The 27,259-nt window shown below is 38.1% G+C and overlaps 1 protein-coding gene across 3 annotated transcripts in view; it reads left to right on the plus strand.

Annotated features, from left to right (window-relative positions):
- Nucleotides 1–27,259, plus strand: part of LOC133530609 (epidermal growth factor receptor kinase substrate 8-like) — a 54,068-nt gene that overhangs the window by 17,871 nt on the left and 8,938 nt on the right. For 2 of the 3 annotated variants that reach the window (XM_061868596.1, XM_061868595.1), the window contains exons 2-9: nucleotides 70–226; nucleotides 639–785; nucleotides 7,711–7,781; nucleotides 17,222–17,451; nucleotides 19,580–19,676; nucleotides 23,673–24,214; nucleotides 26,106–26,198; nucleotides 26,910–27,017. In XM_061868596.1, the coding sequence (XP_061724580.1) occupies nucleotides 151–226; nucleotides 639–785; nucleotides 7,711–7,781; nucleotides 17,222–17,451; nucleotides 19,580–19,676; nucleotides 23,673–24,214; nucleotides 26,106–26,198; nucleotides 26,910–27,017 (1,364 nt within the window). In that variant the 5' untranslated portion in view covers nucleotides 70–150. The remainder of the gene's footprint in view (nucleotides 1–69; nucleotides 227–638; nucleotides 786–7,710; nucleotides 7,782–17,221; nucleotides 17,452–19,579; nucleotides 19,677–23,672; nucleotides 24,215–26,105; nucleotides 26,199–26,909; nucleotides 27,018–27,259) is intronic. The other variant, XM_061868597.1, reaches the window with a different exon arrangement.

The raw sequence follows: 27,259 nt of genomic DNA on the forward strand, positions 1-27,259 counted from the left end.
TATCATTTCAGTACAATACCAGATTTTATATAAACAATAGACCTTAACACATGATTTTGCTCTTTTCAGAATAAGCCAGCATTGGGTAGCGGAAAGTTGGAGAAGTTCCTGTGATGTCCCGCTCATAAGCGGCAGGAGTGAGCGAGAGGGATGGCGTCGCGCGCGGGCACGCGCGGGTCGCGGGGGGAGGCGCAGCGCGCGCTCGACGAGTTTGATGAGCTGGCAGGTGTGTTTCCGGCTTTAATAAAAACTAGTGCCTTTGCAAAGTATAGCGTTTATGGTCCTCATCAGCTTTACTATTACACCATGTGGTGCTTTCTAAGTTCACTCTACTTCATCAAATATTAATGCCTAAATCACTAATAGGTAATTAGGCATGCTTATTAATAGTTATACTATTTGATAAGTTCCCTCGATTTCTCCTAGAATTTCCTAGATATGATGATATGAGATATTCCATCTTCTAAAAATCAGGACACGTGAGGAAAAAAAGCAAAAATACAACGAAAAAAGATCCCAAATATGTTTAAAAAAAGAAACATTCCGATTAAAGAAACGAAAAAATTTAGAACTAGGGTCGATTCGTGTAAGAATATCCTGTAATATTTATTATTCAACTATATCATCTCATTTTCCAGGGCTACGGGGCGCGGGTGGGGCTTCCCAGGGGGGCGGGGGGGCGTACACCCTGGAACACCTGGCCACCTTCACCGTCACGAGAGAGACGGGGATAGTGTACCCTGCCGACGGAATGAGACGGCTGCTACAGCTAGAAAAGACTAACGGTATTGTATGTTATACTGCATGGGAAGAGCCCACGAGGGGAGCATGGGGCGTACACCCTGGAACACCTGGCCACCTTCACATTTAACAATTTACCTCTCGTAATAAGACAACAACCATCGATAACCCAGTTTAGGCGGCATCTATTTACATGGTTAAAAGAAAAATGTTTTTATACAATGAATGAATTTTTAGAATCTGATAACGAAGAATAAAATGTAATCCTTATTTACTTATGATATTTAACATGAACAATATGATTGAAATTTGTAGTATAATGTTGTATTAATTTTTAAATTATTTCATGTTTGTAAGTACTTATACTAAATATAGTTGTTAGTGTGTATAAAAAAATTTTGCTTGCTTATTATTAGCTAAGTGTGTGATCTAATTTTACATATGTAAAGATGACCATTAATGTTTACCACACTTAATGCAAATAAATGTATTTAATTTAATTTTAATTTAATTTCACCGTCACGAGGGAGACGGGGATAGTGTACTCTGCTAATGGAATGAGACGGCTGCTGCAGCTCGAAAAGTCGGATGACAATGCAATATTATGGTACCGTCGCACTGATCTGGAGACAGGAGGTGGCCATTGGAACTCTTTGATGAAACAACGCAATCTAATTGTGTTCGGGGTTGTTAGAATTATCTCATTGAGTATTAGTTACCTGTGGAAAGAAAAGTACAGTCAGCGATAGAAGCTTGTACCAAAATTGATTAGCTTTTTTGGATTTTTGATTTTTTCATATCACGATGGAGTGTATTCGGAACGAGGACAGAAGGAATTTTAGGCATTAATATTACGGAGTTGGATGGATGTAGGATTGCCATCCGTCCGGGTTTCCCCGGATTTGTCCTAGTTTAAAGGGCGTCCGGGGAGCGTCCGGGGATGGACTTTCAATCGTAGTCCGGGTTTAAAAATTTAAAGTCTTAGGCCGCCCGCGACATTCGCACAACCTGTTTAAAAAAACCTGTTGACATGTCCGGGTTCTGGACTCTAAAATCTGGGGGTTTCACGCGTCTTGTCCGGGTTCTGTTCAGTATGGTGATGGTGGGCATCCGAAGACGAAAATAATGAACTGTTTAGCTTTTAAATGTATTAGTGTAAGAACACTTCTCGATGTGTACTATTGAGCGGCATCGACTTTTAGACTAAGCTCGTTACATAAAGATAAAAAAAGTTAGAGGGGGGGGGGACATATTTTTTTTTTCTTTCGGAGCGATTATCTCTGAATATATTCACTTTATCAAAAAATATTTCTTGAAAACCCCTATTAGTTTTGAAATACATTTCCAACGATACCCCACACTGTAAGGTTGAAGCAAAAAAAAAATTCACCCCCACTTTACGTCCCCTACACGTACCCTCAAAAAAAAAAAAATTTTATATTTTATTGTACGACTTTGTCGGCTTTATTGATTTATATATCCATGCCAAATTTCAGCTTTCTAGCACTAACGACCACGGAGCAAAGAGACAGACAGACAGACAGACGGACATGGCGAAACTATAAGGGTTCCTAGTTGACTACGGAACCCTAAAAAGGTTACTAATTACACACGTATGAGTCAACGAGAGAATTACTCTTATCTTGTTTAAATGCAATTTAAAGCGTTTTCCGCGAAATGTACCTATTACCATAATGCAACACTATCTTGAAGTGTACACTTAGCAAGTACTTTGCCTGGCATGTCTTGAAGTGATTCTCTTTGTAATCATGTCCAGCTAATGCGTAGATAATATGTTGATAACGACAATTGATATGAATAGAACTACATTAATAATACTTCTTAAGTGCGTGCTCGGACTAAATAGCCGTAAAGAGTTATAATAATAGAGTAGAGAAAATAAATATATAAATAAATAAATAATATTATAGGACATTATTACACAAATTGACTAAGTCCCACAGTAAGCTCAATAAGGCTTGTGTTGAGGCTTGTTGATTTATAAATACTTAAATACATAGAAAACACCCATGACTCAGGAACAAATATCCATGCTCATCACACGAATAAATGCCCTTACCAGGAAAAGGCATAAAATATCATTAAAAATGTGCCGTAAACAGCTAAAGTATGTAAATATCGCTGAGAAAATTACATATCGTATTCGTATACCTATGTACTAATTTCACATAACTGTCATACCTAAGTTATCTATCAAATTCTGGTTGCCACCAACATCTAGCGCGCACGATGAGGCGCAGATTTGTCAAATCTAACCTTTAATAACATGTCAATACGCATCAAGGCGCGCGTCTTCCTGAATGGCACGATCTATAGCACCGTAGGTCGTATTTTGGTCTTTATACCTCTTCTACAAATAATAATTCTATGGTGTAGATAGTAATACATAGAGTCAGAGCAAGCTAAGTTGGGAGCGATGTTGATAGCCAAGCCTGTGCAAGTGTTAAGTAAACGTCATCATTTCATAGAAGTTTACGTTTAAATTAACTCTTGCACTGTCTGGGCTGCCAAAATCGCTGCCAACTTAGCTTGGTCTGACTCTAGTAACCATGTACTTAGGGAATGCTAACCGGTTAACCGGTTAACCGGTTACCCGGTAATTTGACCAATATTACAGTCGGTAAAATACCGGTAATATCCAGCCGTAACCGGGAATTTACCGAACGTTGTATAGGCAAATAAAAATGTAAAAACCTGTTGAATTAGCCCATCTATGTCTTCGTACTTACAAAAAAAAAACAATTACTACGGTTTACGATTACGAAGAGACACTTAAAATACTTACTTTTCTGCATCTTATGATTTCGTCGGAGTAGGAACTATTTAGGAAGCAATGTTTTTGAGTGGTCGCTAATCCCTCGCCCTTTCCCTTCTCGCCACCCCTACCCGACCCGCCTTACTATGTTCAGTGTCCTTTGTTTTAGTCTGTAGTGTCCGACAAGTGTAGAATGCGAAAGAACATTTTCTACCGCTGGTTACTTGTGTTCAAGATATCGTTCACGAATGTCTAAGCAACATTCTAATTAATCGCCTAGATATTAAACAAACGCAATTATTTTATATATGTATAATTAACAGAATGATCTGATGATGACATGTTCCTGATTCCAACTCCTATCTTAATTAAATTAAATTAAATTAAAAATATTTATTTCGGACTCTGGTTCCATAATTTGTTAGTATAATACACACAATACACTTACGACTACAACACTGTACAATTTACTTTACAACTAGTGTTAGTGACATACATTACTTAAACCTAAACCTAATATCTCCGGGGAGAGGCGCGCACTGGGGCATGCATCTTATCCCAATAACGCATTATCGGGCAATCTACCCGTTCAGCAAGTGAGCTCAAAATGCTGTTGGTGCTACCCAGAACTCTTCGCATCAAAGATGATATTCTGGTGCGTAAAATTGCGTGGAACCCCGGCACGCCCGCCGCCGCGAACATGCCGGACGCACTGCAATAGCGAGGGTGCCCCATCAGCATCCTGAACGCATTGTTGTATTGAACTTTCAATACATTGACGGCCCTCTGAGAATAGCTAATCCACAGTGCACACGAGTAGAAGGATTGGCAGAATGCCTTAAACAAGGTAACTTTTACACTGTCACTACATCGTGCGAACCTACGACTCAGCATATTACAACGGACCGCCAAAGCTCGACGTTCCCTGTCTATGTCCTGATCATCACATAGCGTGTCCGATACCCAGTGCCCCAAGTACTTAAATTTAGAGACTCTGTTTAGTGGTGTGCCATCAAGTACAACAGGCGGGACAATGTTGTATGTTTTATTGCCAGCCTTAAACAGCAACAACTCACTCTTCGTCGCATTGTACTTAAGGCCATGGGCAGCAGCGTAGCGCTCGCATATGCATAGCAACTTTCTCAATGCACTGATGCATGGACTCAGTAACACCATATCATCGGCATAGCTGATGTTGTTTATAACTTTTCCGCCCACGGAGCAACCTATAGAAGTGTTACTGAGTTCATTGATCAGCCCATTCATATAGAGATTGAAGAGCTTCGGAGACGTCAACCCACCCTGTCTCACTCCGCACTTCAACCTATACTCGTCAGAAACCGATCCAGCCCACCTTACAACATTTGTTTGATGCTTGTACCAATACTTAAATATAGACACAATCTCCCCCGGCATGCCTGCCTCTTCAGATAATTTTGACCACAAGATATCGTACGACACTAAGTCGAAGGCCTTAGAAAGGTCCAAGAAACAAGCATACACAGGGGTTCGCTCATTAGCATAGTACTGGACAGTCCGCTTGAGACAGTAAATAGCTGATTCAGTAGATAACCCAGCTCGGAATCCAAACTGGGCGTCATTCAACTTAATATGAGTATTTAGCTGTTGATCAAGCAGGCTATCCAGCACCTTTGCTATTACAGTCGCTAAAGAGATGGGCCTATAGTTGTTTGTATCCGACACGTCACTCGTTTTACTCTTAATGATCGGGACTACAATAGTTTTCATTAGGTCATCAGGAAGGTAAGAGTGAACGATGGATAAAGCAAAAAACATAGCTAGAACTCTCGGCAGATGGGGACCAGCGTACTTCAGATGTTCTACACTGAGGCTATCATGCCCCGGCGACCTACCACGCGACATGTTCCCAATGACAGTAGCTATCTCTATAGCGGAAAAATAAATAGGTCGGTGACAAGCGCCGGCACATGCCCTACCAACAGTGGTCAGCGTCTCGCTCAGTAAGTTACGCTGCGGTTCAACTGTAAAATGCGTTTTAAAAAGATTTGCAATGTCCGCCGGCTCACACGCGCCCCCGACGCTCACAGGTAGGCTCGGTTTGGTGTTAAGGCTATTAGTGTGTTTCCAGAAGGACCCAAACCTCTTAGCATCGTGATGCGATGCCAGAATATCCAATTTGATTTGGTTTTCATGGTTTTGGCACCATTTAAGTTTCATTTTAAAATGTTTCCGAGTCGAACACATAGCCGTATAAGTAGGACCGAGCCGAGGCCTACCACTACTAACCCACTCACGAAAAGCAAGCCGAGCCTCTCTATGAGCATCTTTGACATGTTTATTCCAACCCGTGATATACCGACCTTTATGGGGTTTTTTCATGTCGTAGCTAAGTATAGCCGCCTCACTAAGAGCCTTAACTATTTTAGTATATAGGTCACTGATATAAACCCTGTGGTTGTCATTGCTACACATTGTATCACAACATTCTCTTAGTTCAGGTGGAAAATCTACTTTTGAAAGTAAGCTGTTACATATCTCTGTATACTTTGAGATTTGAGGCGGCTCTCTTGTTCCCCAGATTACTTTATTTTTAAGAGCCCGGTAACGATTTTAGAGCAAACATTTTAAATTGATAGATTTAGTCGTTGGAATTGTACACCGTCCGTGCGTCCCCGGTAATAGGTAACGAGAAGGGATAGTTTTTAAAAATTCATATAAATTATGGTAGTAAATTATACAAAATGATGTATAAGAACAGTTTCAGCAAATGTTGTAGATTGTTTAAGTATCAAAATTACGTTGAAATTAAGTCAATTTTCAGAGAAATTGTCACTTGTTTTGAAGTTATTTCTGGAGAAAATTGATTTCGTCTAACTTTCATTTACACTACTTCAAATTTATAGTAACAAAAATGTAGTTTATTAAAGTTGAAGTACAGGATATGTGTAATACAAAATTACCATTTTTAGCAGTCCAAACTTAACGAAATTTACAAATAAGATCGACAAAATCACTGCTTTTCGCGCGTTTACCTAAACGTTCATCAGAAAAAAAAAAACATTATTAATTACGTGAGTCTGTTTAAAAAAATATATTTATTATAATGAAAGATAACAAGACGTGCTAAAAGAAACCAATACTTGTCATTTTTAATAGTTAACAAAAGGTGTACAATTTCATGCGCTTAATCTATCAATTTGACATTTTTGCGACTAAAATCGATAACGGCCTCTTAAAGTGCAATTTTAAAGTAAATTCTTGCTGTTAAATTTTTTTTTCTTATATTTACTAGATTTTAATGAATGTTGATTACGGTTTCAGTTACTTTAATAACAATATTATATTGATAGATGTGTAAATGCAAACTTGTATGACATTTAAATGACGACTGTCACTCTTTAGTTATAATTTTTGTTACCCTTTGATTACTGCGATTTTTAAAGAATTAAAAAAGTTTGATGTTGCTTATTTAATGTACAAGTTCATTTCGCTTTGAAATGATACATGTTTGATTTTTTATTTAATATGATTAGTAAATATATCTTGTTTAATGTTTATGGTTTATTTTCATTATTTTGTTTTCTCGATGTTTCTATAACGTGCTGTTGATTACTTTTAAAGGTTACTGACGAAAATAATGCAAAATCAATGTTTTTTATTTCATAAACGTATAACCGGTAATTTACCGGTTAACCGGTTAGTGGGACCTCGCATCGGTAAATTACCGGTAATGAAAAACGCCCGGTTATTGCATTCCCTATGTACTACAATGAGGACTATAAACAATATCTAAATATCTGGCATAGACAATATCTAAATTTAATCTTTCACCATAGAGATGCCGGAGCTTTTCAGCCACCCACCGCTCATTTCTGCCTCACGGCCCGATTCGAAGAATGAATATAACACGTTTAAGATCTTGGAAACATCTTTAAAATATCAATAACTAAACGACATATCATAATTGACGTTTATTTCGATTCCGCTGTGATCCCAATAAGAGCTATCTACGATATTTCTAACGTCAAAGTGACATTGGTTGCCAGATGCGAGCTGCTTCTGTCAATTATACGACTTCTAAATGATAACTTATCTAAACCAGAACTTATCGTTATCGTATCTCTTTCTTCGAATCGGGCCGTTAGTGAGAAGGCAGCCTAAAGCCTGTTTCGTTTGCGTGCTGTGCTAACTGCCTGCTTATTGTGTTGCAGGAATATGGAGCCAGAAGATGCAGCTATGTTTAGACGGACAATGGGTACTTGTTATGGACTACGAAACGGGGGTGAGTGCCGCCGTCATTTATATGTAGGCTAGGTAACGTCAGTGGGGCGAAACTGATCCTTTTGGGCATTCTCGGCTCAGTTCGGCTCAGCATTGCTACGAGCAATTACTATGGTTGGCATATCTTGACGTCCCTTTGCGTGCAAAACCATAGATAAGATAATGACTTGAATGTTGACAACCCTAACTAGCCGAACGGGCGAGTGCCATACATAAGGGGCTCCCCGCGGTTTTCATCGATTTTTGACTAGTTTTGAGTCGTTACTCCTACATTTGCACTATAGATAGAATTATAAAATAAACGGCTATCAGTTCTTCAATATCTTATCTTCATTCTGGTCTGCCGGATTTTGAAATAAATGAACATTTATTTGATTTTTATTTTTTAAAACAATGTCTAAAAAACACTTTCTTCGTTACTAGATTGCTGTGAAGGATTTTACATGTACGAAATCTACACATTTGGATTCGTCTTTGACGTCTCTAAAACTGGTCAGAGATTTTAATTTTAAACTAATTAACACAAACGTTATGGCCAGTAAACCAGTTTTTTGGCCTAAATGTTCAACTTTGATGCCAAATATCTCGAAGACAGTGAACTTTGGAGTAAATATGGTTTACTATATTGCTTACAGCCGTTGCTGTTAATATGATAAGTTATAAAAAAACATTATAAAACTAAGGGATTCAGATTGAACCTCATTGGCGTCAGGGACCCCCTTAGTAAGGGACAGCATGAATTTACTGTAAGGTACTATTACTTATTCTGTGGTAACGTTAATGTCCCGGTACTGGACACTGTCCCAATAGTTGTCACCTTCCTATCCCTAAAGACATTTATTTGTGCAATTATCACAAATATTTGTTCCGGAGTTGTCGATGTTTTCTATGTTTATAAGTAGTTATACATAACTATATTGTATATATATATCTCGTCTAGTACCCACGACACAACCCTTACTGAACTTACTATTTTTTTTTTAATTGATTGTTTACCGTGCAGTCACGAATCATGTTGTCTGACTTAATTTACGACTGCTTTACTTATTGTAGTGTTAATGGCTATTGAGTGCCACATCGGCCGGCAGCATGGTTCCATTTTTATCAGATCAATACCTGTAGGGCTAATATGGTCGGCTCTTTATCATTTGTCACTACGCCCGTCACGTTCGCACTTACATACTCGTAAGAACGTGACAGGCATGGTGACAAATGATAAAGAGCCGACCATCTTAGCCCTACAGGTATTGATGTATTGTAGCGATCTATTAAAGTTAAATTTTAAACTAATGCTCGTTGAATCTAGGAAATTCCAAAGGGACCGTAATGCTCTGTACCTCATAAGGTTGTAATACGTGCCGCCCTACGTAGGTACTTCTTTTTGAAATTAGTGGTCCGTAGGACCAGAGAATGTGCATTGTAGTCTCCTCTGATCCCTGACAGAGCCTGCACGTTGCGTCTTGTTTCTTCCCAATTTAAACATGTGTTTCTTGTACGACTGCTTAATTGACATTTAAATTTTCTGACCCCATAATTTTATTGGTTCTTTACTTTTTCATTGAAACGAGGAATACGCTAATAGTTTATTTTTTTCACTACGTGTTGTATTTAATTTATTAGTACCAGGGCGACCGAGCTTTGCTCGGTTATAACTATTTATAGTGTAGTAAATCTAGCAAGTTGTTGTATGGAGACCCATGCAATAATTTCTCAGTCCATGAAATTTTGCTTGGTTATTGTATAGTATGAGCCGAAACTAACATATAAATATCCAAAAAAAAAAAAAAACCTAAGTTAGGTATTTATACGTAAAAATATAAATCTGTTTATATGTTTAACCGAGTAATTCCTCTGTCCAAAATTATTTTACCAAATAAGTTATTTGTATCAGTATGTAATACTAGAAAAAAATCTAAAAATTTTGTCAAACATGAGATTTTTTTAAATGATAATTCCTTTTTTGACGCTCATTTTCATCGGAAAATTGCTCTGTCATTTTTTTCTTCTTATATGATCTTAGAATATAATTTGGCGTAGTGGGTAAGAATATCCAAAAAAAATACATACCCAAATGTATGTATTTTACAACTATTAAAAACTGAGAGTGGAAAATTTCTCAGCCTGTATTCTTTTAAATATATACTAAATATATACGTATATACTTAAATTCAAAATATCCAAAAGAAATATCATCCAGAACACCGAAATTTTTGAAGCGAAGATAAATCCATCCCGCGGTTACGCAATAATGTACCGTCTTCCTTTAGCAGTTAAGTGCAGATTAGTGTCCTTGTGCTACTTGTACGACCCGACCGCGTGACCCGCAGTCCACACTTAAGAAGGGAGTTGTCGTTGTCACTGATGTGTGAGTCTTTACACTACATTTAGTTATTTTTGCGTTTTCTTTGTACCGAATAATATATACTTACGCAGTTTTATATAACATTGATTAGAATAATATCACGCTAAAGACGTTAATAACAACCGACGTCAAAAACAACTAGGTTCTAGAATTTTTGCCACGTAATAAAGATTACCTATTTACTTATTGTATGCTTATCGTTAATAAATTGCGATATCTTAAAACTTAACCATCGAGATCTTTAAAACTACTGAACCAGTTTTGATGAAACTTGTACTATAAGCTGAAAGATACTTCATCATCATTATCGTCAGCCTGTTGCAGTCCACTGCTGGACATAGGCCTCCCCCAGATGCGCCACAAAGCACGTTTTCCCGTTTTCTGCATCCAGTCCCTGCCAGCTACCTTCTTTAGACGCCCACATAGACTGACTGAGTTTAAAGGTCCCTTTTTTCAGTTTTTCTTAAATAACTCGTAAACGGTGGCCCATAGCAAAAAATGTTCTTTAACGTAAATAATATATATAAAATTGCCGAATCGAAAGATTCAGTGCACTTTTTCGCTAGGATCAACATTTAAGAAATATTAAAGCGGGAAAGTTAATTAAAATCAATTTTATGGTCCATTTTACTATATTTTCGTGAATAACCCGTAAATAGCAAAAACCTTGTTAAACGTAAATAATTTACACATTTTTTTACAAAAAAGATTCAGTAAACTTTTTGAGAGTATCAATATTTAAAAAGATATTAAAGGGGGAAAGTCAATTAAAATCAATTCTAAGGTTCCTTTTCTTTCGTTTTTCGTAAATAATTTGTAAAGTATGATCCATAGCAAAAAATCTCTCATACATAAATATTAACCATAATTTTTACTACAAGAAAGATATATGAAACTTTTCGCTAGGATCAACATTTAAAAAGATACTAAAGCGGGAATATTAATACTAATCAATTTTAAAGTCACTTCTTAATTTTTCGTAAATAACTCTTAAACGGCAGCTCATAACAAAACAGGTTCTTATACATAAATAATTAACATAATATTTCCTACAAAAAACATACAGACCACTTTTCTCCAGGATCAATATTTAAAACAATATTAAAGGGGGATAGTAAATCACAAACAATTTACAAGTCCCTAATTTTTTTGTTTTTCGTAAATAACTCGTAAACAGTGGCCCAATGCAAAAAAGTTCTTTATACATTAATAATAGAAATGTAATTTTGTACAACAAAAGTTCCGTAATTTTTTTCGCTAGGATCAATATTTAATGAGATATTAAAATTCATTATCAGTTTCCAGGTCCTTTTTAGGGTTCCGTACCCAAAGGCTAAAACGGGACCCTATTAATAATACTCCGCTGTCCGTCCGTCCGTCTGTCACCAGGCTGTATCTCATGAACCGTGATATACAGTTGAAATTTTCAAAGATGATGTATTTCTATTGCCGCTATAACAACAAATACTAAAAAGTACGGAACCGTCGGTGGGCGAGTCTGACTCGCACTTGTTGGTTTTTTTTTAGTCTGAGGGGCAAAGTTACTTACAATGAATCCTCAGATCTCTTTTTTAGTTTTTCGTAAATAATTTGTAAAGTATTATGACCTATAGCAAAATATATATATATATAAACAATTATAATAATTTTTTTTACAAAAGACATGCGGAACATTTTTCCCTAAGATCAATATTTATTAAGGGTTTAAAGCGAGAAACACAAATAATGTGCAGAATTGATTAAAATTAACTTTCGCGGTTTAATATCTCAATAATATTGATCCTAAAGAAAAAGAATAGAAATCTTTTTTCTAGAAAATTTTATGTTAAGTATTTATGTTTGAACGTGTTTTGCTACGGGCTACCGTTTACGAGTTACTTACGAAAACTAAAAAGGGTTTTTAAAATTGATTATTATTAACATTCCCGCTTTAGTATCTTTTTAAATATTCATCCTAGCGAAAAGTGTGCTACATATTTCTTATAGAAAATTTTATGTTACTTATTTATGTAAGAGACATTTTTTTGCTATGGGTAATACTTTAGAAATTATTTACGAAAACTAAAGAAAAGGAACCTTAGAATTGGTTTTATTAACTTTCCCTCTTTAATATCTTTTTAAATAAGTAAGTAAGTAAGTAAATATTCTTTTAAATATTGATCCTTTCACAAAGGGTACTGAATCTTTTTTGTAGAAAGTTTTATGTAGATCATTTACATTTTACAGCGTTTTTTGCTAATTGCCACCGTTTACGAAAATATAGAAAAATGGACCATAAAATTGATTTTATTTAACTTTCCCGCCTAATCTTTAAATAACAAAGTGGACTGAATTTTTCTTGTTCGAAATTTTATTTAGATGATTTGCGTGAAAGAACATTTTTTGATATGGGCCACCGTTTAAGAGTTATTTAAGATAAACTAAAAAAAGGGCCATTTAGAGCTAGCAGCCGCGTCGATGCAATTGTCTCACGTGCGCTCCGAGCGATATCATTGTCGCTGGTTACGTTTAGAATTATAGTTTGGCATGCTATGACAGAAATATTTATATTTATATGTATTTCTGTTGCCGCTATAACAACAAATACTAAAAAGTACGGAACCCTCAGTGGGCGAGTCCGACTCGCACTTGTCCGGTTTTTTAGTCAAAGAGGAGCAAAGTTACTTACAATGAATCCTCAGGTCTCTTTTTTTAGTTTTTCGTAAATAATTTGTAAAGTATGACCTATAGCAAAAAATAAATGTGTATATAAACAATTATAATATTTTTTTTACAAAAGACATGCGGAACACTTTTCCCTAAGATCAATATTTATTAAGCTTTTAAAGCGAGAAACACAAATAATGTGCAGAATTGATTAAAATTAACTTTCGCCGTTTAATATCTCAATAATATTGATCCTAAAGAAAAAGTGTAATAAATCTTTTTTCCAGAAAATTTTATGTTAAGTATTTATGTTTAACATTCTTATTGCACTGGAGCACCGTTTAATAGTTATTTACGAACAACTAAAAAAAGTACCTATGAATTGATTTACCCCCTATAATATCTTCTTAAATATTGATCCTAGAGAAAAGTGATCGAATTATTTTTTTTAGGAAATATTATGTGCATTCTTTATGTATAAGAACGTGTTTTTCTACGGGCTACCGTTTACGAGTTACTTATGAAAACTAAAAATGGTTTTTAAAATTGATTATTATTAACATTCCCGCTTTAGTATATTTTTAAATATTCATCCTAGCGAAAAGTGTGCTAGATATTTCTTATAGAAAATTTTATGTATAAGACATTTTTTTTTTGCTATGGGTCATACTTTACAAATTATTTACGAAAATAAAGAAAATTAACCTTAGAATTGGTTTTATTAACTTTCCCTCTTTAATATCTTTTTAAATATTGATCCTTTCACAAAGGGTACTGAATCTTTTTTGTAGAAGTTTTGTGTAGATTATTTACATTTTACAGCGTTTTTTGCTAATTGCCACCGTTTACGAAAATATAGAAAAATGGACCAGAAAATTAATTTTAATTAATTTTCCCGCTTTAATATCTTTTTAAATATTGATCCTAGTAAAAAGTGTACTTTTCTTGTAGGAAATGTTACATAGATGATTTGCGTGATAGATCATTTTTTGATATGGGCCTCCGTTCACGAGTTATTTAAGATAAACTAAAAAAGGGACATTTAAACCCTCCCTCCCCCGTACACAATAGCGCCACCCCCCTCTATCAGTACTTTCAGTATGTTATGTAAGGTACCTTTATTAACAACTATGCCAAAATTCGCTTATACACGAATTATTTCCCCGTTTTTTCCTTCGTTTGATGGCCTAATACGTACGACTCGAATTGAATAAATTGAATTTAAGAATATAAATATTTAAATTAGACACATCGCATAACCTACCTACTTCATTTGTAGGTACGGTAGAGACTATACTTACGGTAGGTACTACACAGACAGGCAGGCATTAGGCAGGTCAAAAAAGAAACAAGTAGAAATATTTTTAACAACAGTAACCTATGCACCTAGGCGATACGCGAATGAATAGAGAAGTAGCAAGCTGCCACCGCCGGGCAGGCGCGGCGCGCGCGCTTGCGGCGGCCGGTACCGCTCCCGCACCCCGCTTGTACACCCCGCTCCCTACACACTGCTCCCGATATGTTAAGTTTTTAATACGCTCGTTATTTTTTTGGATGTTTTTATAGTTGGATGGAAATAAAACTGTGATTTTAATTCAATAAATAAAATGGATAGAGAAATTTTTCACAGCGAGTAAAAAGGCAATTTCTGAAAATAGTATAGTTACATGGATTTTTTTTTAGATTTTCATTTTGTAGCTATAAAACGGCAATAAAATGGCATTCCAGTGAAAAAATTAGACGGAGTAATTTTCCGGTCCAAGACACGTCCAAAAATTATATTTTATTAATATTGGTATTTCTACTGGGATATTTTTTTGGATATTTCATATATTGTTGTAATACGTTACATGAATATGTCTGGTGAAGAAAGTTTGAACGGAGCATTTTTCCGTAAAAAGATATTAACGATTTAATACTTTAGGTATTTACTTAAATCCTATTATTATTATTCTTTGGAAATTAAGACAATACTTTTTATTTATTGATACTTTATCATACTGTAAAGTTTTTTGTGGCAGAGGAATTACTGCGGGGTCCACTACCTTTATTTCCTACACTATTATTGTAATATGGTGGTGTATAGGTGATAATCTACATAAACTTAAAAAGTAAAATGTGAACTGACAATTATTATTATTTACAATCGATTTTAACCTTACAGCACTTGTCACAGAGTAACGCCATCTATTGTCAATTTCTCTTATTACATAGGTCATTTTTTTACTAAACAAAACTTGTCTAAAACAATAAAAATTAAAAAATTATATATAATATTGTACATGTAAAAAAAATACTCACCGGGCGAGATTCGAACCCGTAACACTCGTTTAGCAGTCCGCGTCTTAATCCGCTGGACCAGACAGACAGTGGCCGGCAATACGAAATTAGCGACCATATTCTGCGTCGAAAGAAAAACACATGAAAATTCGAAAACACGCGTTTTCCCAAACATAAGACTAATCTAGATAGATTGTATACCCCCAAAAACCCCCATATACCAAATTTCAGCGAAATCGTTAGAGCCGTTTCCGAGATCACAGAAATATATATATATATATATATATACAAGAATTGCTCGTTTAAAGGTATAAGATACATTTTTAGGGTTCCGTAGCCAAATGGCAAAAAACGGAACCCTTATAGATTCGTCATGTCCGTCTGTCTGTCCGATTATGTCACAGCCACTTTTTTTCGAAACTATAAGAGCTATACTGTTCAAACTTAGTAAGTGGATGTATTCTATGAACCGCATTAAGATGTTGACACAAAAATAGAAAAAAAACAATAAATTTTTGGGGGTTCTCCATACTTAGAACTGAAACTCAAAAAATCTTTTTTCATCAAACCCATACGTGTGGGGTATCTATGGATAGGTCTTCAAAAATGATATTGAGGTTTCTAATATCATTTTTTTCTAAAATGAATAGTTTGCGCGAGAGACACTTCCAAAGTGGTAAAATGTGTGTGTCCCCCCCCCCCCCCCGTAACTTCTAAAATAAGAGAATGAAAAAACTAAAAAAAATATATGATATACATTGTCATGCAAACTTCCAGCGAAAATTGGTTTGAACGAGATCTAGTAAGTAGTTTTTTTTAATACGTCATAAAAATAAAAATATTTTTTATTATTGAATACTTTGCGCGAGAGACACTTCCTAATGTAAAATAACAGAATGAAAAATCTAAAAAAAATATATGATATACATTACCATGCAAACTTCCACCGAAAATTGGTTTGCACGAGATCTAGTAAGTAGTTTTTTTAATAAGTCATAAAATAAAAATATTTTTTTTTCATCAAACCCATACGTGTGGGATATCTACGGATAGGTCTTCAAAAATGATATTGAGGTTTCTAATATCATTTTTTTCTAAACTGAATAGTTTGCGCGAGAGACACTTCCAAAGTGGTAAAATGTGTGTCCAAAGTGGTAAAATGTTGAACAAGATCTATTAAGTAGATTTTTTTTTAATACGTCATAAATGGTACGGAACCCTTCATGCGCGAGTCCGACTCGCACTTGGCCGCTTTTTTAATGTGTACTTATTCTAAAATGGCGTAACTCCAGTTCTACGCTAGAAGCTAGGTCTTATCTCGATAGAAAAAAAAAACATGATTTAATTAATCTGACGTTGTCTGTCATTGTCAATGTTTTTAACTGGTCCGTTGTTGTTTTAAAACAATTTTGATAAAATATCAGATTTCTACGACGATTTAGATATTATAACGTTAACGGATACTGATACATGAATACGCCACCAGGCTTTCACACGGATACGACGGATCGACGGATAAACACTAGTTAACGAATGTAAAGTAATTAAATGTTTGTACCGATATCTTCGACGAATCATTTTTGCTATTTTTGCAGTAGGTAAGGGACGAAACAGTATTTGGTATACTTTGGATCCATATGGCTTTGGCCATTTTAAAAACTAGATAGATAGTAACTTAATTATGTAATATTTTTTTCTTTGTTTTGTAATTCAATCAATACGTCGTATTTAATTGACAATGTCAAATCCAATATTATGACAGGTAATTTTTTTCGTGATGAATGGCAATGGCATTTTACCTATTGTGCCGTAGAATTGTTAAAATCAGAACATTTTTTTTAATTATTTTGTATTTTTTGTAATAAGCCATATTATATTTATATTAATATATTCCATTGTTCAGGAAACAAAATACTTTCAAACCGTATGTAAAATTTCAGGTTTTATGAAAAGGAAATGTTGTCAATTGATTAATTTATTTATCCATCAATATTTTTATGTAGGTAATTAGGTATACCTATTACTACCTATTGGCCAGGGCCAGTTGTACCAACTACATTTAGCGGACTGATCAATGACGGTTTGGTACAACGGTCTCTAAGTTTAATTTGAAGGCGTAAGGATTTGACTAACGTTATGTGGTGTTGTTCCAGTCTGTGATGGAGCGCTTCCCCGCGGCCTGGGTGCACTCCCCCACCGCCTTCACCTCCCCGGAGCCCGCGGAGCTGTACAACAACGTGCTGGCGTTCGTCGTCGGCCCCCCCACCACCCCCTCCCCTGCCAACTCCCCCGCGCCGGGGGAGGCGCCAAGAAAAGAACTACACATCTTCCAGTGTCATGACGTTGGAGCACAGGCGCTGGTTGAAGAGCTGAATGCGCTCAAGTAAGTATGAGCTATCTTAAGGGTATAGTTGTAAAACCAAGGACCTCAAACGGTTGTAGCTATGACCATAATGTTTATGAAGGGTTTCATGAAGATAAATTTATCTATATTTTTCATTTCAAGGATGAATCTTACGGTCAAAAAGATATAGAGCTAAAAAGATGCCAGTTTTCGAAAATCAACTGTGTGTTCCCCGTACAATACTGGCCTTTCTCGTCAATTGTGTATTTAATTTGCTACCCTGGAAATGGTATTCAATGGAACATAATGCAATATTCCTTCAAGGGTTTTCGGCATAGAATTTGGAGAATAGTTGATTCAAGTGTCTCTCTGAGATAAAACGCTCAGCATTTCAAGGTGAAATATATTTGTCTATACTACACTGGCTGTTTATTTATCTGAAGATATCCATCAAAACACAAGTATTTACGGTCAAAAAGCCAGTCAGAGATTAACCTAATCTGATAAGATAGGGAGACGTGAGATGAGAGGTGACGAGTCCTCAGTGAGATGTACAACCAACGACCAGTGCGTACACGCCGCGCTAAATACCGGTACGCGATTTAAAACCTTCTTCATATATGTCCAGGGGTCTAACGGGGTCTATCGTGTTCGTATTCACCAGATGGTCTGTGAGGGTACGCCGAATGTCGAAAGCTGAGTGTTGTTTAGTTCGTCGACAAGAGTGACGTATCCATATCAGTAGCCTGGGACATAGTCTCTCCAGGGACTCGATGGGGTTATCGTGCTCGGGCTCACTAGGCCCTTCACCACACTGACAATTGTCACCTGATATTGGCAATTCAATGTACATTGCTGGTCCAGAAAGAAAACACCCGGGTATGTCCTTAAACTACGTCCAAAAGAGAGGTATGGGCATTGTGAATGTCATCTCGCCTTGTGTGGTAGGGCACAGCACAGCAGATGTCATTCCAGATCTTGAGCAGAGCCCAACTGGGGAAGTACCTCCACCTTACAGAAAACCGCAGCCAAATAACACTTGACCCTACTTATAGTGTTGTGTTCCTGCCGGTGAGTAAGGTTGCCAGAGCTCAAAGAGGGGGGTGGGGTTAGGGTCGGCAACGCGCATGTAACTCCTCTGGAGTTGCAGGTGTACATAGGCTACGGAGACTGCATGCTTACCATCAGACAGGCCGTATGCTTGTTTGCCACCGACGTAGTATAAAAAAAAAAAAAACTTTGCTGCTTTGTACCATCGTTACTTATCGATCTAGAAATATATTGGTGAAATAGGCTTCCTTGGCGCGTGAGGTCACAAGTGTCGAAAGCTGGTTGTTGTTTACTTCACCGACAATCGATGAATAACATATCACTGGCTTAGGACATCGTGCCGACATTATCGGGATATGGATTTATTAGCAATTCGCAACAGGGGCCCATAGTGTTCTAGTGTTTTTAAACGAGCAGGCGAATCGCCTGATGGTAAGCGATCACCGCACCGTCGCCCATGGGCACCCGCAACATCTGACGGGTTGTAAATACGTTGCCGGTACTTGAGATGGGAGTACGCTCTTTTTTTGAAGGTTTAAAGGTCGTATCGGTCCGGGAATTCATTCCACAGTTTAGCTGTGCGAGGCAGGAAGTTTCTGGAGAAACGCACAGTTGAGGAATGCCAACCATCTTTAAGTGGTGAAGAGAGATATGTACCCTACCCCTGGTGTTTGTGTTGATTGTTGTAGTTGCAATATCAAGTTTTAATAAAAAAGAAAACCAGACCGCCCATCATAGCCCGGTTTTCCTTCTAGGAAAATCTAAGAATAAACTGGCCTACAATTTTACAGATGATGCTGTACTGTAGATTTTGCAACTTTTTGTGTAATTGGAATATGTCACACTCACACTGTAGCAATTTTCTGTAGTATTTAACACTTTGAACACTACGCCTATTGTGCGGTGCGTGATCGATACGAATGCGAAAATGTTGATATTGGTCAGTGATAACGCGCGTCAGTTGAGGTTCTTGGCGATCAAAAGGGTTAAAGCCAATATGTTAGTACAAAAAATGTAAGCGTGAAGTAATTTTGAATCTAGCGCCTTCTCTACTAATAAATGAATATTAGCTTTAGTAAAATTGTACGGACTGCGTTAATAGTGTGTGTTGTTCCAGGGGCGGCGGGGGAGGTGCGGGGGACGCGGGGCGGGAGCGGGACTTCGTGATTGAAAGAGAGAGGGAGAGGGACGACATCGAGCGGCCTCGTCGGCAGGTGAGAAGTGGAATCATGATATCCTTGGGACAAATGCGAATGAATAGTGCCATTTCATACCAATGACTCAGTCGTTTGTAGCTCTTCATACACTGGATACACGTCGATCCGATGTGCCGTTGTCTCGCTCTGGGAGGGACGTGCTATTTTTTTATACTACGTCGGTGGCAAACAAGAGTACGGCCCGCCTGATGGTAAGCAGTCTCCGTAGCCTATGTACGTCTGCAACTCCAGAGGAGTTACATGCGTGTTGCCGACCCTAAACCCGACCCCCCCTCGTTGAGCTCTGGCAACCTTACTCACCGGCAGGAACACAACACTATGAGTAGGGTCTAGCGTTATTTGGCTGCTGTTTTCTGTAAGGTGGAGGTACTTCCCCAGTTGGGCTCCGCTCTAGATCTACCACACGAAGGGAGATGACATTCACAATGCCCATACCTCTCTTTTGGACGTAGTTTAAGGACGTACCTGGGTCCAGTGCTAATGCATCCAGTGTGACAACCGCCTTACTGGGCTGATACGTAATTATATGCGTGTATGGAGGATGGATAATATTTTTTTACTCTTATTCTAATTGTATTGACAATCCTTATTGGAGCTATAATTTTATTTTAATTAGTATTGTTATTATTTCCGTTTTTTTTACGATCATAACAGAAATTCTTATATTTTTGACATAAGAGCAAATTTATTATGTAATTGTCTTTCATGAAATAAATCATCTAAAATTAAAAATGTATCATGTCATGACAGAGGCTACGAAAAGTCTGGCGACTATTTCCACACATTGTTTAAGCTTCGATTGGCATTTTGGCATCAACGATTGTCATCTTGGCTAGGCTCCCTGGGATAAGGTGGATATAGTGGATTGTTGACCAAGGGATGAAAGGCACCCATTTCTGCCGAGGTAGTTTAATAGTCCGAGGTAGTTTAATGGTACCTTTCACCCGAGTTAAATACTCTACTTTTCATTTAGAATACGAGAAAAAAAACATGTGCATTTAAAAAACCAGGCCTTTTTGAGGGTACTTTCAATTCACAATTTAGGTAAAAATATTGTTATTTATGTAATGGGGAGTTAATTGTTAGAATGGAAACTGTACAACAAATCTATTATAGCCAAAATTTTAATTGCTTATCGTAAAAAAAAAAGAAAAAAAAAACGTATTTAGAAATGAGAAATGTTTCATGCTCTGAAAGTGGGTCATTGTTGTTCTAAAAAGTTTGGAGAAAATTATACGTTTCTGCTCTAGATAACTTTACTTTATACATATTTAGTATACCTTTTGATACCAACCAGTTAGTTGTTCGTAGCTCTTACTTTCCTGCTGCATATTCTTGGGGCTGTATTTAGCAAAAGCCTTTCTGGTCTACCCCGTCTACCCTTAAAGATAGAAGCATTACGTGATCAGTTTTCTGTGGAAGCATTACAACTGTATCGGTTGATGTCATGCCAGATCTAGAGCAGAGCCCAACTGGGGAAGTACCTCCACCTTACAGAAAACCGCAGCCAAATAACAATAGACCCTAAACATAGTGTCGTGTTCCTGCCTGAGCTCAACGAGGGTGCGGAGTGTTAAGGTCGGCAACGCGCATGTAACTCCTCTGGAATTGCATGCGTCCATAAGCTACGGAGACTACTTACCATCAGGCGGGCCGTATGCTTGTTTGCCACCGATGTAGTATTAAAAAAGTGTGTGGCGCCTGAGCCCGGACCATTCTAACATGAGTCCCATGACCATTGGACATTCTTACACATTGACTAAGACCCACTGTAAGCTCAAAGAAGGCTTGTATTGTGGGCACTACAACGATATACATATATAATATACAAACATTTAAGAGAAAAATTTGGGTATTTTTGATATTTCACCGACATCTGTAAAATTTCTACCGCTTTATGCTTTAAAAGTTGAATGTCCAATTCGTCCTTTATGTTTTCTATGTATTTAATGAAAGCTACTGCAATTGGTTTCAACATTAGTAACCAATTAAAACTATGGTTTTGTTGCTCCAGTCATGGAATGTATGGCGTCATTAATTTTCAAACTAACAAATATCAATAAAAAATTAAACGTAAGCACCTCTTTGGCTCTTGTTTATGGTAAAATGTTGTCAGCGTTTAAAAACTGATGGTAAATACTTGTTTTACCATTACTGGTGCCAGTTGCACTTTAGGGGTGTTTACTATACATAGAAAACACCCAAGACTCAAGTACAAATATCTGTGCTCACCACACCGACAAACTCCCTTACCTGGATTCGATCCCAGGACCATCGGCTTCATAGACAGGGTCACTACCCACTAGGCCAGACCGGTCGTCAAAGTGCAAGGCCCCGCAAATCAAATATCTTTCTGAAAGCAGAGTTGATATAAGTTCCATGACGCCACATCAAAAGGCTACCGTGTTTCAAAGATTTTATCACAAATATCAAGCAGTAGCGATCTCGATAAAAATGCAAATTAGCATAGTTAGATGCTCCGATAATTATTGTTTCATTTCATACGGCTTCTCGAAGTAATCGATACAATCGGTACCGATAAGCTATCGAGGTTTAATTTTTGTGATAATGGCTCAGTTGACGCCGCAAACAGCGCGGGCTCGCACTATGGGCAACAACATAAGCTCATCTTATATGTAAAGTGTTCGGAACCCGTAATATTACTTAGCTAGGAATTCAATGTCAAGCAATTTGTAATATGTTTTTGTAAACGGTGCATTGTACCAAGGGTGTGTTGGCAATATGGCACGGATGTACCATACGTTGACGCGTCAGCAATGGGAGGCGGTCATGATGGTAAGTTTCTTGAAAATATAGGGAGTATTCTGATGAATTTTTTTACGAGTTTCACTCAATATTATTTACTAAAACAACCACGAAAACAACGCCGTTTTCAAACCGCCGGAGATTATTTTAAAACTTTTTTATTTATTCGCTATTTAGAGGAAAGGGGACGCCCGTTTCTCCATACAAACGTAGTCCCCATTTACTTCTCTGGATATTGACATTATGAAAAATATTTTTATATAATTTGATATATATTAATAGCTATGCCCCTACGTTTAATTTTTTTAGATTTTTTGATTATTGTAAAAATTAGGAGCAAAAACAGATTTCATTTTTTTTAATGCTACTAACTCGTATAATAATTAAAAATTCGATAAAATCAAACGTTGGGACACAGCTATGGTTGATATACAACAAATTGTGACTAAATATTTTCAATAATGTTAATATCCAGAGAGGAAAATGAAAACTACCTTTGTATGAAAAGGTGACGTGCACTTTTGTCTTAAAGGATGACGTGCAGAACAGTCCGGGTCCGAGATGAGATGTCCTACACTTTGTTTTCGCGATCACTGATCTAAACGAAGGACCCCTCGGCCCGACGATATCGGCCTGTCAGTTACTCGCAAAAGCTGACAATTCCGAACAACTGACAGGCCGATATCGCGCGGCAAACTGATAGTCAGTGGGTGCCTTTAGTCTCGTTTTAGTGAACAAAAATATAGCTACATATTATTACTCACATGTTAGAGTTTATCCCGGTTGCTTCCTCAGCTCTGAAGCCCAAGGTCTTTCCAACATTTTTCTTCACTTTGCTTATTTGCCACCCTCTTTTGTGAGGTTACTGACGCGCCTGAGCTTGCAACGCCAAGCCAGCACTTATAGGGTCTACTGCTTTAGAGACTTTTCACATTATCCCATTCGATATGGGATATTGGATGACCCTTGGAAAAAACTGCTGCTAGAAAGTGCCCCGCGTTCTTTTCTACTATATGAATGGTTATCATTAATTATGTGTTCATATACTTTTGCATGTCGTTGTAGGTACATGTTAATGCATTAATTAACATTTGAAGTTGGATCCGGAATCGGATAGGACACTGCGAAATTTTGAAACTGAATTCAACTTCTTAGTCACAATTTCAATAGCATATAAAACAGTGGTTATATATATATCTTTAAAGAAAACACTGTTGTTCATTGCAGCAAATGTCAGCACAGCTCGGCCGCGAGCGCGAGCGCGACGACGCCTCGTCCACCGGCTCGGAGCGCCTCTACGAGCAGGACATCGCCATCCTCAACCGCTGCTTCGACGACATCGAGAAGTTCATCGCTCGCCTCCAGCACGCCGCCGCCGCCGGCAGAGAGCTAGAAAGAAGGAGAAGAGCGAGAGGAAAAAGACAGGCCGGCGCTGGCGATGGAATGCTAGCGCTACGTACGCGGCCGCCGCATGAGAGGGATTTTGTTGATGTGCTGCAGAAGTTCAAGCTATCGTTCAACCTTTTGGCGCGTCTTCGTGCACACATCCACGACCCGAACGCACCGGAGCTAGTTCATTTTCTGTTTACACCGTTGGCGTTGATAGTGGACGCGGCACAAGATGCAGAAGGCGGAGCGGCGGGGCCACTACCGGCGAGAGTTGTGCAGCCCTTGCTGACGAGGGATGCGTTGAATCTGCTGGCGAACTGTGTCACTAGTAAAGAGACAGAGTTGTGGCACTCGCTCGGTGATGCTTGGCTTATACCTAGGTGAGTTCTCTACTCGTCCCCACAAGTTACAGTAGTTAATAGAGGAACACAAGACGCAGGAGCGGCGGGACCCCTACCGGTGCAGCCCTTGCCAACGAGGGATGCACTAAATCTGCTGGCGAATTGTCACTAGTACTCCTGATGTGATAGCAACCTGGATGTCGTTCGATACACGGCAGTAGCGGGTCGCTCCCCACCGATGTGGGGAGGTCATTCCACGTCTTTGTGTGGACGTGTGTGCTGCTGGTAAAGGCCAGCTCTTCCCTGCCGATCGTTATCCCGACCCACGACCCCTTGCCTGGTGATACCGTTTGAGCGGGGCCAGGTTTCGGGGCCGCGGTGAAGGCGACCGGTAGCTTAGCTGGCGTGTGCAGCATGCTGGTGAGTGTGTGTGTGTTGTGCTTGCTGATGCTCTGCTACTGGTGTAGGAGGCCTCGGGGCCAGTCCCGAGCCTACCTCTCCGGAGGTCTGGTGTTGTGGTGGCGCGATGTCCCGTAGATTGTCAAGTGTACTTAAAGAGACAGAACAGGGCAAATAACGGGGAATTTTCTCTTTTACTCCAATGAAGGCGTAATTAGAATGACAGAAAAAGATGTCCGCAATTTACGTACTTCGATTTTCGCGGGTATAGTCCGGTGGCACTCGGTCGGCGACCCTTGGCTCATACCCAAGTACAACACAATAGTTATTACCTAATATATGGACGTCCGTATAGCGAAAAGGATCCGTTTAAAAATTCAGAAGTCGCCATAAAATGATAATGGTTGCGTCAACCACAACTATTTTTGTGGCGCGATTATTTGTATTTAAACTAATCCCCTGATAAAAACACATTAGCATTAACATAACTGAACAAGATAAACTTCGACGATAAGCTCGGGACATACCGGATAATCCTTATTTACATGGATTTGCTTTTAGACCAGAAATAAATGAATATAAGTAAAGTTGGAACTTATTTTTTAAAGAAACAATAAAACACAACAATAGTAGATTGTGTTTCTAGGGAGCAAAGTGACATATTTACGGCGAGGGCGTACATTGAATACTGAATGAAGCCATGGATTATAAAATAGAACCCTGAGCGTAGGAGGATGAGGGATTCAAGTAATTTATTAACAAGCAGATACGTCTGCGTCTTACCTGCCGGAAGCGTAATTTTTTTCCATTTTTTCCTTTAATATAAAATAGGGATTCAAGTGTTAACGCTCAAGGTGGAAATAATTTTGCTACCATGTGACACATATTTACTGCTGCTGAAATAATTATGTCTCAAAAATTATTTTACGCATAAATAAATATAGTATACCAAAAAATAGTGTCCTAGAATAGAAAAGTGCCACTTTGATCCCTCCTAGCTGGCAAGAAAAAGCCCTTTTCCGAATAGGTGATATGAAAAGGGATATTCAAATTTCAACAATTCAAAAAAAAAATCTGCAAATAGGCCTCAAGGGCTCTTTTACAAGTCAATACAACATTTATCGTAACATTATATAGTAACATGAAAAATACATAAAAGCATTTATAAATACAACAGCCAATACCTGGGTAAACATTACATTATAATAATCTTAAAATAAATAATTACTATAACAGAGATGTATAGTCTCTATGGTTTAAAAATACATTAAATCTGGGGATGTAACAAAGGAATGGAGAAGGAAGAGAAAGAGAAGGAAAGGATATGGTACAAAGGTATCGAATTTAAACTGTCGGAAAGTTATACTCACGTTAAGTACCTATATATTTATATTCGAATGCTTTTACTTTTCTTTTTCGTCTATACTTCGGAGCTTCGGTCCCCATGCACACACCCTGGAAAGATATCTCTCTATTACCCTTGGTTTCTAATATGTTTGTATTCGTTGTCAGTAAAAATGTTGTTTTGCAGAGAGCAATGGAAGACGAGCATCCCGCCGTATCAGCCCGTGTTCATGGATGGATGGTCGCCAGACTACCAGGTGGACGACCAGCCCCTACGCAGGTACAAACCCACTTCATTTATTGACAGTTGAGATCAGTACTCTTGACCAATCCGTTATCTTCTGATCAGCTTCATCTCCACAATAGCCTGGTCATTTGTGACAACAAAGCACGCCTCACCTTCACGTCTTCCAAAGGTTAACTGGAATAGATCCCTGAAAGGGGTAAGTTTGCCCTTGTACAAATGATGTGTGTGTTTTCCTGTTTTATGTTTCTTTTTGTGCAATAAAGTGTTTTACTACTACTTACTACTCACGCTAGAACGCTCTGGGTCGATGCCCGACACTTCGTTTTCATAAAAACCACGAACATTTGTGTGGTAGAACACAGCACAGCAGATGTCATTTCAAATCTAGAGCGGAGGCCAACTGGGGAAGTACCTCCACCTTACAGAAAACCACAGCCAAATAACACTTCCTGCCGGTGAGTGAGGTTGCCAGAACTGTGCGAGTGTGCGGAGTGTTAGTTACACCTCTGGAGTTGAAGGCGTCCATAGGGGCGGGCCGTATGCTTGTTTCTCACCGACTTAGTATAATAAAAAAACCTGGTCATCGAAACCCGTCCTGGAAAACGAAGTGTCGGAAGCCACGGCCAGGACCTGATCGTTCAAACCTTATCACATTTAATGTTGTGTTTGTACAAATGCAATCACTTCCACCCCTATCATTGTGTCTGTGTTATCATTGTGTCGCCTTACATGTATGTGTGTTAGATCATCCCCCCGTCGGGTGTCAGCGGCGGGCGAGCCGCCAGCGGAGCCCTACTATGAACGCGAGGAGCCCTCGCTGTATGGGGAGCAGCAGTACCCGCCCTACGATAGGTAAAGCTTATGTGATGCCCTACACATTTCCGTAGCCATTTTTGTGATTGTGTTGGTATCTTATTTAATGCCTACATATTGATTGAGCAACCTATAGTATACCGGTTTTACCTCAGTAAATTATACGATATAATGTAACGGCTCCCCAACTCTAACATCACATGACACGTCCGCTCTCCTTCTCGTTATGACATCGACGGACTCACAACGTAGTGATTATATGCTCTTTAGGACTCACTATG

The sequence above is a fragment of the Cydia pomonella genome, chromosome 23, assembly GCF_033807575.1.
Source record: "Cydia pomonella isolate Wapato2018A chromosome 23, ilCydPomo1, whole genome shotgun sequence".
NCBI lineage: Eukaryota > Metazoa > Arthropoda > Insecta > Lepidoptera > Tortricidae > Cydia > Cydia pomonella.